The 14,490-nt window shown below is 43.2% G+C and overlaps 1 protein-coding gene across 3 annotated transcripts in view; it reads left to right on the top strand.

The window, feature by feature from the left end:
• Positions 1–13,409, top strand: part of MARCHF3 (membrane associated ring-CH-type finger 3) — a 58,540-nt gene extending 45,131 nt beyond the window's left edge. For all 3 annotated transcript variants that reach the window (XM_069001192.1, XM_069001193.1, XM_069001191.1), the window contains 2 exons: positions 5,934–6,143; positions 9,732–13,409. In XM_069001192.1, coding sequence (XP_068857293.1) covers positions 5,934–6,143; positions 9,732–9,890 — 369 coding nt within the window. In that variant the 3' untranslated portion in view covers positions 9,891–13,409. The remainder of the gene's footprint in view (positions 1–5,933; positions 6,144–9,731) is intronic.
• Positions 13,410–14,490: the final 1,081 nt, after the last annotated feature.

Here is a 14,490-nt window from a genome sequence, read left to right as displayed (position 1 = left end):
CAGGGTCTTCCTTTCCACGTGTTTTGAAGGTAGCTGCAACATTTCCCTTTTTTCAGTCTCCTGGGATCTCACTGACTGCCAGCACTTCTCCAGTGTCACAGAGAGTGGCTTGGCAACTCCACCAGCCAATTCCCTCAGGGCTTTGGGTGCATCCCTGCAGGTCCCCCAGACCTGTGCCCGTCCAGGTTCCTCAGCTGGCCCTGAACAGGAGCTTTCCTTTCCCCCAGTGCCCACCCTGCTCTCCATCCCCTCGGGAGGGTGGGAGGAGAGGCTGCCACTGGAGACTGAGACAAAAAGGCTGTTGGGTGCCTCAGCCTTCTCCCCATCCCCTGTCACCAGTTTGCCAGGGTTGTTTGTCGTGGGGCAAAACACCAGCTGTCTGTGCTGTGGTTTATCCTTTCTAGAAAACAAAACAGAGCAAAACTTTAAAGTTTTATCATACACCATCCTTACAATGGAAAACGTAATTCTTCCCCTTTCAGAAACACGCAAACATAGTAAAATTCCTTTGCTATTTCAAAAAGAGGCCTTGGTTCATAGAGACATCCACAATTAAAATATTCCCTGGAATTTGAGTTAAAATAGGGGTTAAAATTAAGAAAGAGAGCAGAATCATTTACAAAGAGGCCGCAATATTGGCACAATAACATTATAGAGATGAAATAATTTTGATTCCAACTCTCAAATACACAGGCCTCTGTCTTTGAGACCAAAGAAACATCTCTGTGAGCTGTCACCATGGCCTTTCTAAAATCATCTACTAAAGACAATATCACTGTGCCAGCAACTGAATGTTTGATATAAGGAGGAAACCTAAGAACTGAAGCATAAATATTTTTTTCAGCCAAAAGGTAACTGTCAAATGTTTGTTTTCCTTGGCAAAACATTAATCCAGGAAAGCTTCAAATCACCCAAAATGTTTCATGGCACTGAAAACAAGCATACATTCCATTCTAGTCTGGGAGATTTTTTTTTTGAGTTACAGGTCATTAAGCCAAGTTTCAAAACGTTTCACTGAAAAGCATTAAAATGGACATGCCGAGTAAAAATAGGGACAGGGAAAAAATTGTTTCAGATGCAATTTTTTGGGGAGAGGCAATAAATGCTGCTCCTTAAAAATGTTCTTCATTCCAGAGAAACATTCTAAAAAACCCAAGCAATATCAGGCTTTCTGTGCTTAAAGCCCAGGGCAAAATGCTCCCACTGGTCGCTGCTGGCACGAAACCAGAAACCACAGTAATTTCCAGCACTTCAGCTTGTGTACAGCCTGCTTCCACCAGGACTCCCTGCTGAGCCATCAGCGTGAAAACGACAAAATGAACTGATAAGTTTTGATGTGCAGTGAGCTATTTTTAGCTCAAAGGAAAATGCGTTTAGGGGAGATAATTCCTTCCTGTCCTCTCCTCCCCCCTGCTTCGTGGTGTAACTCCAGCAACGTTTAAAATCATTTCTCAAAAAAAATTGTACAGAACTAGAGGGTGCTCTGCAGCAGAAACAGATTGTAGCCTTGGGATCTGGTCAGGAAAACCACTGTGCACACACTTTACTTTTACATTTGTGAGTCATCTAATTGAAGTTAGACCTGTGGAGATGAGCACTTCCAGGATTTGGCCTTTGGCAGTGGTGAGGCAGCTCAGAATTGTGGAGGTGTTTTACAGCAGTGTTCTGCTGGCAGCTCATTTAGGTTAGGACAGATAAATTCAGAGTCTGAGCCTCTCCAGGGTGTTCTGGTCCTTGGCTGCTGCTTGTTCCAATGATTTCCTTCTCCAATTTCAGCTCTGCTTTGTGAAGTGACTGCAGCAAATCTTTCTCTGTGTGTTACGTGTGTGGGGTGAAGGAGCCCCAGGTGTGTTCACAGTGTTTTGTCAAGTCGAATGCGGTACATCAAAAAATCTCTCTCAGAATGTAAGCAAGGTCCTTCTCAAAACTGTGTCAGCTTTTAGGGTTTAGGCCTAACCTGCTCTTCTTGGGAGGCTGTTCCAGAGCTGGATCCTCTGAAGGATGGGCATTTTTTTCCTAATTCTCATCCTAAATTTATTTCTGGACAACTATTATCCATTTTTTCTTAAGGCAGCCTTGTCCCTCAGCTTAAGCAGCACTTTTAATTCACTGATGTCCCCCTTCAGTTCTTCCATCTGGCTTTCCCCAAGATGAATTTAGGGAATGACTTTGCTGAGATAAATGTGGACCCCCATCCCTCTGAGGTGCTGGATTCTCAAATGGTCTCTTTGCTTGTCCAGTAATGAGCCAAGACTGGGTTTTGCATCAGGTGCTGTGCTTAAAGTACTTGAATTCTTTTTTGCTGCCATTGCTGAACTCGTTTCATGTCTTGTTACTCCAGCTCTCTACCTGTGGATCAGGAACAGGGAATGCTGGTCACTTTAAGATTGTACTTCACAAAATGCAGGCCAGCATTTTACTTTAAACATGACCCTTTTTATAACCTCTTTTTTTTTCTTTTTCCCTCCCCCAAATGGAAATTATCACTCTGAGAGTCTCCATTTATTGCAGAAATAATTGGGCACATTGACACATTTTAATAGGTCAGATTTCAGAGTGTCACAGTGCAGATCTGACAGCTTCATCTGGCCTTACATCTCATTCCTGGCCAGCAGGGTAGTCCATACCATACTGCCACAGTAATTAATTAGCTCAGGGCTTTGTTAGGATCCCTGTGTGGCTATGAGTTGCACAAAAGGATTTGTTGACTTGGCTTTTTAGCTATAAAGTTAACTTGACAGCGCCCATTCCATTCCCAAAACAAATGGCTGAAACCTAGAAACAGATGCAGATTTAGAAGCAGGTGTGCACTACTTCAGGAGAAAAGTAAGTGCTGTGACTGAAACCTGTACAACCACTGAAATTGCTTAATCTTTGCTTTTGACTTATACTTCAGAGCTAGCTGATGAAATCCTTCTGGCTTTTTGAGGTTAGACTGTAGATTGGTGGTGGCTTTATTTATTATTTAATACTACTCTTACCTGTCACAGCCTCATCTAATATTTGAATTGCTAGGATTTGACTCTTTGTTCATGTGCCACAAGGCATAAGGAGCAGGGACCCATCAGCCTGTGAAGCAGTTTCACACCATTTTAATCTGCTCAAACTTTCAATCAAGTTTGATGGCACAGAGAAAAATGGTGTGTTAATTCAGGTGCACTGCACTGTGTCCAGTGACAATTGTAATGTGGGGATAATAACACATGCTTTGACAGGTATGCTGCCTCCCCTGCAGTCCTGGTCTTCTTCCTCCTTGCTCAGAACTAGGAACCATTTCTTGCACTCCCTGAGCTGCATGGGTGCCAAAATTTTGAAGTCTGTCCTGGGAAAGTGGTGAACACCTGCAATTCCTGTTGGGCTCAAGGAGAAGCATACAAGTGCTTGGCATTTCTCTTCCAGGTTTCTCCTCGCCTTCCAAACAAGTGCTTTCCACAAAACCTTTTTGCAAAGTCTTTAAAACCCTTAAAAGCACAACCTCTACGGGCAGGTGCTTTCAGTTCCTCTCGTTTTCTTGGTGGTTTCACATTGCAGGGACTCATGGAAATGGAACAAGGGGAAGGCTGTAATCAGACCTGTTCAGAAGCAAACAGATACAACCCAGAACGGCTGTGCACAAACCCTTGGGGGTGTTTCTAAGTAAAGGGATTGAAAGCTCCAAGGAAAGTAGTGTGAGACTTTCACTCACTTTTCAGCACTCTCTTTAAAGCTACAGTAAAATAAAGAGATGCTCAAATGTAGATGTATGTCTCCTCACTTTGCACAAGTTCTGCTGAGGAAAACTCAGCTTGCAGCCCCTTGCTGTTCTCCCCCTCATACTGATGGGGTGGAGGGGTGAGAAAATGGCTGTATGGGGGCTTAGCTGCTTGTTGAAGTGAACTCTCCACAGCTGGTTTTTATCTTTCCTGGTTAAGGAAAGGAAAAAGTCAGTATTGAACCCCCCTCTTTAACTGGCACCTTCCCTTACAACTTCTTACTTACAGTAATACATAGCTAGTTTAAAGCACTTTGCACTTCCTTAGCATTTCAGAAGTATTCAAGCAAGTTAAAAGCCTACATCCTTCAAAAAACATTTATTAACATATTTTTCGTGTTCTAAATTCCTGAGTTGTACATGAGGATGGATCTTTGGCTCCTGAGCCATTCTGTTGCAGTTAAGCCTCATGAAAAAAAAAAAAAAGTAGATTGTTTATTATTTCCACCTGAGATGGTGAGGCTGAAGCAAAGTTGTCTACTGATTTGTGTCTTTTTTGCTAGTGCCAGAGTAGTTCCTGGCTGCACTCAGTTTCTTGACTGTTTTTCACAAACATGGAAAGATAAGTGCTGCATTTGTTTTCATGGTGTGGATAAATTGGGAAAAGATGAAGCAGAGGTTGAAAATAATAAAGGAGTGGGATACCTAGATGAGAAATATTCCTTACCTGGCACACTGTCCTCGACAAAACTCCTGAGTCCTGCTGCTCCTCCAAGTCAGTGCTGCAGCACTGTAACAGGGAGGAACAAAAAAACCCAAACCAAACCCAAAAACCAACCAACCAACCAAAAAAAAAGCCCCCAAAACCAAAAAAAACCCAAGGAGATGGCTGGAAATTAGGGCACTAAGTGGTGAAGAGCTGAAATTGCCTCCTCAGCCTCAGTTTCTGGAGCTAAAGGGACAGGACTTCTACTGCCACATTTAACATTCTTGGAGAAACAAGAGGACCAAAGAGTTTAAGGATGCATGAGCCTCATCTGGTTCTGCTGGCCCCAAAAACCCATAAAAGGATGCTGCAAAGCAGGTCTGACCAAACCCTACAGCTCACGTTGGCAAAAATTAAAGGGCTGGGTAGTTTTCCTGTTCAAATATTGACTTGTGTGACGAGGTTTTGGGTTTTTTTTTAATTAAAAGGCCTCAATGTACTGTTGTAGGAACTTCTTTCACCTCTGCTCTCTCAAATCCTGTTTATAGAAATGTGGGCGTGTGGGCTTGATAGCTGTTCAATCCTAACCTTTGCTTCAGCAGCTGACTTTCAGGCACTCTGTTTCACAAGATTAATATCCTCTTAATAAAAATAACCTTGTGTGCCTCGAACTCTGCTTAAATGTGGGTATCTGCAAACAAGTTGAAAATGGCTTTGCGAATATTATGAGATGAATGCAAAACAAAAATCCTAAAATAGCGTGCAAAATGTTAAAACATTTTCTGCACACTGCACATAAAGAGGGAGTTTTTCAAAGAAGCCAGTGGGCAAATGCCAGGAGCTGCACTACACTAAACACATCCCATTCTCAAGGCAGCCCTTACCACAGCTGAACAAATGATGTGGTGGGTACAGAGAGAGGTAGACACCAGCAGGAAGCAAGGGGGAGAAAGTCAGGTCTCCAGTGTTGCCTAAAAACAAAGGAAAATCCCTGCAAACAGTGTTAAGAGTGGTAAAGTAAAAAGCAGTTCTTTAATGGAAGCTTTCAGGTGCACAAAGTGTAGGTATGCACATGCCTGATACTGGATTTTTATAAGGTAAATTAATGAGTATATCTAGCAGGTACATCCAGTAAGAGACCAGTTACCCCAGGGTCAGGGGAGCTGGTCCAGGGGGCTGCTTGCCCTATACCTTGTTACATCTCTCAAATTCTGGTGAAAAACAAGGTATCCTTGTTAGAAGCTGTCTCCTTGAGAGTACAACTAAACAGAATATGAAGAACCCGTTACAAAGGGTTAGCTTATTATTCTGAAATGTGAGAGAGTCCAGGCAAAGCACTAGAAACTATACAGCTACATATTAAAAATCTACAATTTAGCATGAAAAAGCTAAAAACCTTTAGATGTCACCAGGGACACAGCCACATCCTGCGTGTGGTCCATGTTCAACCCTCAAAGGGGTGGGTCTGTGCTTTGCAAACGACAAAAGAACATCCTCCCTGTGCTGACACTTGCTTTGTCTGCATTCTGCCTGCAGTGGCTGAGGAACCCGGGCCCCCAGCACGAGAAGAGGACTCTCTTTGGGGACATGGTGTGCTTTTTGTTCATCACCCCGCTGGCGACCGTCTCCGGCTGGCTGTGCCTGCGAGGAGCCGTGGACCACCTGCACTTTAGTAGTAGGCTAGAAGCTGTCGGCCTCATTGCACTCACTGTGGCACTCTTCACTATTTACCTCTTTTGGACCCTAGTAAGTATTGGGGATTTTGTTTAACTCACAGGAATAAGGGAAAGAGCAAACGGGAAAATTAACCGCACAGAGTGCTCTAGACCATTGCACGGAGCGCTGCTTGTCTTTGCCTCCTGTGCTGGTCAGTGTGAACTGCATCTGCAAAAAACCTCTTGTTTCCACACCATTCCAGTTCCCTGGAACACCAGAAAGTTTGCTTCAGGGTAAGGATTCTCAAATCCCAAACACCAGTGGGGACAGCAAGAGGGAGACAGGGAAGTAGCATGGAGGAGTTCAAGGCAGATGCTACAGGAGGGAGTTTCATCAAATATGATGTGCAAAGGGTGAAGGCACAGCATACAAGAAAAAAAGATTTAGGTGAACAACTTGGCTGCCACAGAGGAATCAGATTTTATTCTAATGCAGCATCTTGCCAATTTCACAATTCAAAAGTACAGGATGTGGGTGCTTCCTGTGCTTTTCCTCTAGTTCGTGGTGCTGGGGGAGGTCTGCAGCAGAACACGCATGTAAAAACAGAGCTGCTTTTGCAGTGCAGGTTAAATTCCATCCTGCATCCCAGCACGAGCCACCTGCATGCCATTCCATCCTTGTTCTGTGTCAAGTTGTTAAACTGAGATGATTTTCTGGCCCTAGCGCCCTGACAGGATGTTGGCCCAGCAGAAACGAGGGGAAAATAGGGGACAGCTGCCAGAATGGATGTTTATCAAGCCATGGCCTAGCAGTTCACTGAAAACCCCAAGTTCCTGCTTTGTTTGACATTTCACAGCTCTATGCATGGTGTGGGAAGGGGAAGAAGAGCAGGGTGGGTGCAGAGGGGGTGCAGAGAGGGAGCACTTGCATCAGTGCTCCTGTGGTGGTGCCAGGCTGTGTTGCTGGGGCAGGAAAAGCCCATCCTGCCCGTGGTGCTGGCATGGCCACATCCCACAGGGCCAAGCACACAGCTCTGGCCCTCACTGGCTGTGGTAATGCCGTACACAGACCCTTTCCAGCAGATTTGGATCTGTGTAAGCTACTGAGGAGCTGGCACCTTTAAAAATCTGCATTAGTAGATCTAGCCCACAGCAAGAAACCCCCTTCAGTGAGAGATGAGGAAAAGGGGGTGTGGGGGGAACACAAAAATCCCACACTTCCTCACAAGTATCTCCAAGAAAGCTACGAATGGGAACGTCTCATTCACACATTTGTGACAGTGAAACCCTGTCTACCCACAGAAGACTTCACCATCACCAAAATTGTTGGAAGTTGTAAAAGGCATTTTTTTTGTTGGATTTAATTAGCTATGACAAATGGACTTATCCAACCTTGCTTATTAAAACTACTGCAGCATCTCAGCTTTGGCCCCTATCCCTGGGTATTGCATTTGCAGAGTAGGAGGCAAAAATGCCTTCTATTCACTTTATAAATTTTACCCCTTCAAAAGCACACAGAGAAATGTGCTATTGGCTCTTGGAGAACATGACAGTGACAGTGAGCCTGATCTAAATGCACACCTTGCTTGATTTAATCAAAATTCAGGATCTTTGATGCCCACTTAGCTGTGGACAGCTGTAATTCCACTCTAACTTATTATTCGGGGCAGTAGGAGATGGATGGGCCAAGGAAGGCCTTTAGGGGACTGAATCACAAAACTGTTGAAGCTGGGAGGCAAAATAACCCTCCCTTCAGTGATGTAGGAAAGCTCCAGACTGGTTTTGCCTTGGGGAGGGCTCCAGGCTCCCCTTGTCATGCAGGACGGAATGGTCCCACACACAGACGAGTTAATTCCATCAAATTCTTCAGCAGCACATTCCTTGTCTCTTTTGGAAGTGGGAGAATCCTGTTACGTGGCTGTGGCTGTGCAGGGAATAGGTTGAGTGCTGCAGGGTAAATCACATACACGATGATACAATACTCCTTTAGGTCCTGGGAAAATTAAGAGAACTAAAAACTTCATTTTACTTCCAATAAATCAGCTTCCCTTCTCTGGAGGCAGAAGCTGGCATACCGATTATTTACACACCACAGTTATCCCACTGAGCACTGAACAGGAGGGATGTTATTTTTAGCATCTCAGAAGCTGTTTTTTCCCTCCCTCTAAAACAGAGAAGTTATCCATAAAACACTGTTGGTTTTTACTCTGTATTTTTTACACACGCCAAAAGAGGTGCCTGGTCCTCCCAAGAAGAGAGCTCCAGACACAAAAAAGGGGATTGGCATTTAAACAAAGAATTCAGGGCGACACCTGCTTTCTCTTGTTGTATACATGCCTGGTTTAACAAAGCAGCTGTTACTCAAAGAACTTCATGTTCTGCTGCTTGAAAACTCAACCTGAACTGCAGCTCACTCTCCTGAAGCCGTCACTGCATTCCACAGGGCACCCACCCTTGCAGATGTTGGGGTGTTTTTTTACCCTCCTCACCACACCAACTGATTCTGCTGCTCCTGCAGTGTCTTTTGAGAAGAGATTTCTCATATTCCTTCATACACAATGCTCCACAGGAGCAGAAGATGCAGGATGCTTTTGGAATAGAGGAGGTTGAAAGTTGAGGGAATCAGTCTGAAGATCTGTCTTTGCAAAACTGCTTAGTAAACCAAAGCTTTATAGGTTTCCCTCAGGCAGCTGTAAAAAGATCTTAAAAAAAAAAAGTTTTTTTAGCCCTTGTAGGGCATCATTGAAAGGTAAATTTAATCCATTAAAAGCAGCCTTTTTGCAATAAGGAAAGGACACAGTGTGTGGGTCAACTCCTGCCCATAGCTGAAGAACACAATAATCATCATGTGGCTCATTTCCCTCAAAATTCACAGTTTGTTGTTGATTTTTGTTGGGTTTTTGTTTGGGTTTTTTTTTTGGAACTGCACATATACACCCTCTTACACAGCTACAACTCCCACAACACTTGGTTGCCACTAAAACAAGTAGCAAACTACTTTTTTGAAAACATGGGGCTGAGCTATCTTGCATCTCCACAGCAGTCACACGTTTCTCTTCCACAGTAAGGCTGAAATTACCTGATAACAAAAAGAACAAAACAAACCAACAAACAAAAACAAACCCAAAAACCAACCAAAAAACCAAACAACCCCCCCAAAAAAACCAAAAAAACCCCCAAAAAACCTAAAATACAAAACAAAATAAATAAAAAAAAAAAATTCAGAGACAATCTAAATTGAGACACAAACACTGTCAGCTCATTGCCTCTGTGCAATCCCAACTTTGACACATTCAGCAGTAAAGTTGTACAAGGGAGAACACACAGCCCTGTCTTCAGCTGCCTGCAAGCCTCCACCATCCAAACAAGTACAGTTTGTCAACCTAGCAACCTGAAGCAAGAGAGGATATCCCAAATTCTCATTCCACGTGTGCCAACAGCTCTTGGGAGGGCAGAGGCAGGAGGTCTGACTTTTCAGGTTGTGAAAAAGGGGAATGAGAGGTAAATTAGGTACAGGCTGCTCTTCTCCTCTGCTGTGGCACCTCAGGGCACGAGCCATCCACATGGCAGGTCTCTTCACCACTTTTTGCCCGTTTTGCCCCACTGGAAGGCATTTTGAGCCCCAGCTGACTCCTTGCAGGATCACAGTGACTGAAGGCAGTGTACCTTCTGTCCCCAGGTGTCGTTCAGGTACCACTGTCGGCTGTACAACGAGTGGCGTCGGAACAATCAGCGGGTGATGCTCCTCATCCCAAAGTCTGCCAACGTCCCCTCCACCCAGCAGTCCCTGCTGGGCCTGCAGCCCCTCAAAAGGAGCTCAAAGGAGACAGTTGTGTGATTTGGGGCAGATCTGAGCAGGAGCCGTGCACTAAAGATGTTTTTTCTCAGACTCGTTGGGGTCAGGCAGCATCCAGCACCCAGGAACGTGCTATTTGAATTTACAGACTGACTGCAGAGGGATAAATCACTGCTCGAGTTCAAGTCATGGGTGCTGCAGTCATTTGTGACATTTGCTAAGCTGCCAAATGTGTTTAGTTAGCAGGGACCCTATGGATTCTGCAAATATGTTAATTGTTGCATCATCAAGCGATGCAAAGTTTTTTTATTGTTTAAAGTATCAAACTATGGTAATTAACAATGCAAAACAGGTTTAAAAAGTGCTTTGTTTTTATGATTTCTTGTTCCTACAGTACTAGTTCTTTAGGCAGCTGGACAGCAACCAGTATTTCTTTCTGCTTCCTAAGGCACAGCGATGGCATTTCCTCATTTGATTTTATCTGCAGGTCCATTATACCAATGTTTTCATTATTAAAATATGTGTGCAATGAGTTCTACAAATTGGCACATTATTTAAATGCTACGAAGCGATTAGGAAATTATCTTGCCCATTTCCTATTTGGCAGGGACGGTCTGAGAGGAAGATTCTTCCGTTATGAATCTAGCACGTGCAAGAGAAAAATTAGACAAATTGCAATAATCTTCCTATCAAAAGTATTACAATACATAGCACTCAGGAAAAAAAAAAAAAAAAAAGTACTTTTCCATGCAGAAGCAACAAATTAGGCACCACATTCTCCACTGAAGTGCACATTCTGCTGGTGTGAATTCAGACTTGGCCAATTTACCCTGCACTTAAACCAAGCTGAATTTAACTCCACAGCTTACTTTTGTATAGGGAAAGCTCTGCATACATAATGAATGAGATCATCAGATAAGTTTTAGGAAGCCTGGACTCGTCTTGCATGAAGAACAGCATTTAGAGCAGCAGAAACTCCAGCTTGACAGGTAGGATTTGGCAGAGCTTGTGCAAACCCTGACCTCTCATGGTTGCACTGAGGCACCTTTTAAAATATTTGACACACAGCCCTCTATGGTGACCAAATTGGAGTGTAGAGACCAGACCTTATTCCTGGGCGACCTTACCTACTTCCCCTTGGTTTTATGCCCAAATCATTCAGCAGTTCTTCACTCTCAGAAGAGACACACTTATGTAGACAGACTTACTTAAAATAACTACACAAAATCTCATTACCAAATGCTGCCAGAATGAGAAATTGATACAAAGCCCCTCTGAAAAGATGAATTTCTTAGAAATGTGCTTGGATGGCAATACCCACCAGGTGCTTTGTTTTCCCAACCCTGCAGGAACTGAAAATCAAAAGGAAGACATAGCAGGAAGGCTAATAATTTGTTACTCATAAAGGTGAAGGTATTATGGGTATTTACCATCAGACAAGAAGTTATTTGATGTTTTGTGTGTGCTCTGTGCAGGGGAAAAAAGCTTAGTACACAAAGCCAAATCTGTTAAGTTTCTTTATTCTGTCTGTGGACCAGTCTAGCTGTGAGCATGTTATTTAACAATGTTCTTTGTAGCTGCCAGTCATGGGGATAGGAGAATCATGGGGATATAAAGCAATAACAGCCTCATTCCAACAGAAAGCTGCTTACACAACAAGCCAAGGTGTAAGAAAATCATGAACCTGCAGATCTGCACTCATCAGTCTGACAACAAGGCTGGGGTTGGTGATGTGTGGCTGTGAATAACTGCTTCTCTTCCAGGGAAAATTACACAAGGCTCTGAAGGTATGGATATCACAAACTCCGTGATAGCCTAAAACCTGTAGTGCTTATTTATTTATTTTTTTTTTTTATACCTCTTCCCAAAGGTAAATAACTATTTAGATGGAAGACTGAACATGCACTTAAGCGGAGTTTCCAGGTAGGAAAAAATCTGCTGGCCAGGGGCCCAGAAGTAAAGCAAATCTGGGTGGGTCAGGATGCTGTCAGACAGTGTTTTAATGCCTACACACACACTTCAGGTAATCTTTCTTTCAACCTCTCTTACTGCTTCTCCTTCTTTGGGTGATACTCCAGAAAGAGTTGTTATTCTTAGTACTGCTGTTGGGTTTGTTTCATAAAACCAAAAATTAGGGCGATATGGAATTAAGGGGCACAACATTCAGGGAAACATTTATTCAAGCGAAGCTGCAAGGTCTTTGCACAGAGATCAGCACAGTGACTTAGCCCAGCTCACCTGTGTAATTTCAAGTTTTGGTTGTTTTTTTTTTTTTTGGTGCAAAGGTAGCTTTATTCATCTGAAGAAGGCATATTGAAGCAGACAGAGGGAACAAGTATGGTCCAGTTTAGCACATGCACGACTCATCCTGTTTCTGTGCTTGATGCAGCAGCACAGCAGAACTGTCTGGTGAAGTCACCAGCAGTAGTGTCCCATGGATTTTCTTGAGGAAAAAATAGTGGCAGGAAAGATCCAGTCAGACACCATTGCATTAAACCCATGGAAAAAAAGCATACTTACATTTTTCCTCGTTTTTCCTAAAACACAAGAACTGGGAGGTGAGAGATACTACTCCTTAATCCCAGTTCTGTTCTAAAGCTTTACAGACAGAAGGATTTGCCAGATGGGAGTTGATTTTTTTCCTTCCACAAGTTGACACTGTTGCTGCCACACCAAGCCCAAACTTCCATAAAAACTGGATCATTACAGCAAATATTCCACAACAGCAGCAATACCCATTTCTGTCTGAATAGAAGTAAAAGACAAAACTAACCACAGTAGAAGCCACGGCCAGCAGAGCTCCTGGCAGTACAATGACACCTTTGTTATGCTCTCCTTAAAAAACCAAAATTAATTAAAGAACATAATTAATGAAAGGATGAGTGACCACTTTTTTATTTTTTTTAAATGTCACTCAACTTCCCTCTTAGCAACTTTATGCTTTCTTCTCATGCAGCTGACCTTGTCATTTACATTCCTTTTCCAGATAAGAAGTTATACAGAAGGAACAGTACTCAACACTATTTGAGTCAGTATTTTAAGTTGCAAGTGATGAAAGCAGCCCATTCTGATTCAGTGTGAAGAGTGCAATGCAAAAAAAAGTGAGGAAGTTTTACTTTTTTTACATAGTCTTTCCCCTGCAGGATTTACCTATCACATTACATGAAGATTTAGAAACACCACAGCTTTCTGTTCAGCAGGAAGGAAGTCACAGCAGAAGCAGTTATTAAAGATACTTCAGTTTTTGGTATTGTTTTATTTATTAAACCCAACTTTGCACCAATACAAAGTCACACAGGGCAAAAGTGACAACTCTGCATAAAGGGACCTGGAGCCAATATATGCAACTGGCTTTTGATGCAATGGGCACCATCAGAAAGAGGTATGAGAATAGATATTGGGACAGACTCATGCACTAAGAGAGCTAAAGGAGCTCTCCCTTTGGAAAAAAAAAAAAAAAAAAGAACTGTTAATAATTAAATGTCTTTGCTTGTTACTTTTTGTGAGCCGGCGCTTCATTTAACACAGAATTGGTTGATTAAAGAAGCATTTTCCTTGCAAGCAGAACTGAGCATTGCCTCTTTACTGCCAAATATTGGGTATTCAAAAGTATCTTTAAAAACTACAACGCAAAACTCATAGAATCACAGAGTTGTTAAGGCTGGAAATGATCACTGAGTCCAACCACTGACCCAGCACCACCCCTGATGTTCACCACAAACCACACCCCCCCGTGCCACATCCACAGGTTTGCTTTTGAACACGTCCAGGGATGATGATTCCCTGGATTCCAGCTCATTCCAGTGCCTGACCACCCTCTCAAGGGAATAAGTTTTTCCTAATATTCAGTTTAAAACTTGCCTGGAGCTGCAGGGGGTTGTTGTGACCCAAGGGCAGGGCCCAGCAGTTCCCCTGGTTGTACCTCACCCCACTGGCCTCATCCCATGGATGCAGCGTGTCCAGGTCCCTCTGCAGAGCCCTCCTGCCCCACAGCAGATCCACGCTCCCACCCAATTTGGTGTTGTCTGCAAATTTACTGAGGGTGCCCTCAATCCTCTCATCCAGACCAATAAAGACAATAAACACACCTTGTCCCAACACCTCACTAATCCACTGTGTTATTCCACACTTCAAATTTAGTTTCATATGCATTTCTACAGGAGACAGCTTTTTCAAAAGTCAAGGGTTACATCTCTCAGTCCTTAAATAGTTTTCAGGTCTTAAATCTTTTGCTGACAGCCTCTCCACACCTGTTTGTGGCAAGGCTACAAAACATTTGTCCCTTCCTTTGGCGTTTTGAAACATTACAGAACTGATGGGAATTTTCTTTATTCTAAGTGTACCAAATGCTTTCCCAATAAAATGTCTCAAGAGAGAGTAAATGTTGATATTCCATGTACAACATGCCTTCAGAAGCAACAACAAAACACACCACCCTCAAAAACAAGATGCTGCAGTAGCAGGGGAAACCAACGTCAGAGCTTCATTCCATGGCTTCCATTACTATGCACAAAGCAAGACTTGCTTGCCAATAATAATATTTTTTTGTTCTGAAAGTGCAGAATAGCTACGAAAACTCACATCCAAGAGTTAAAGGTAGGAAAATTCTATCCCTCAATCAGCTTAAGCTGAAATGTGCCCT

Source organism: Aphelocoma coerulescens, assembly GCF_041296385.1.
Source record: "Aphelocoma coerulescens isolate FSJ_1873_10779 chromosome Z unlocalized genomic scaffold, UR_Acoe_1.0 ChrZ, whole genome shotgun sequence".
Lineage (NCBI taxonomy): Eukaryota > Metazoa > Chordata > Aves > Passeriformes > Corvidae > Aphelocoma > Aphelocoma coerulescens.
Note: the sequence above shows the minus strand (reverse complement) of the source record. Positions and strands in the feature narration are given on the sequence as shown.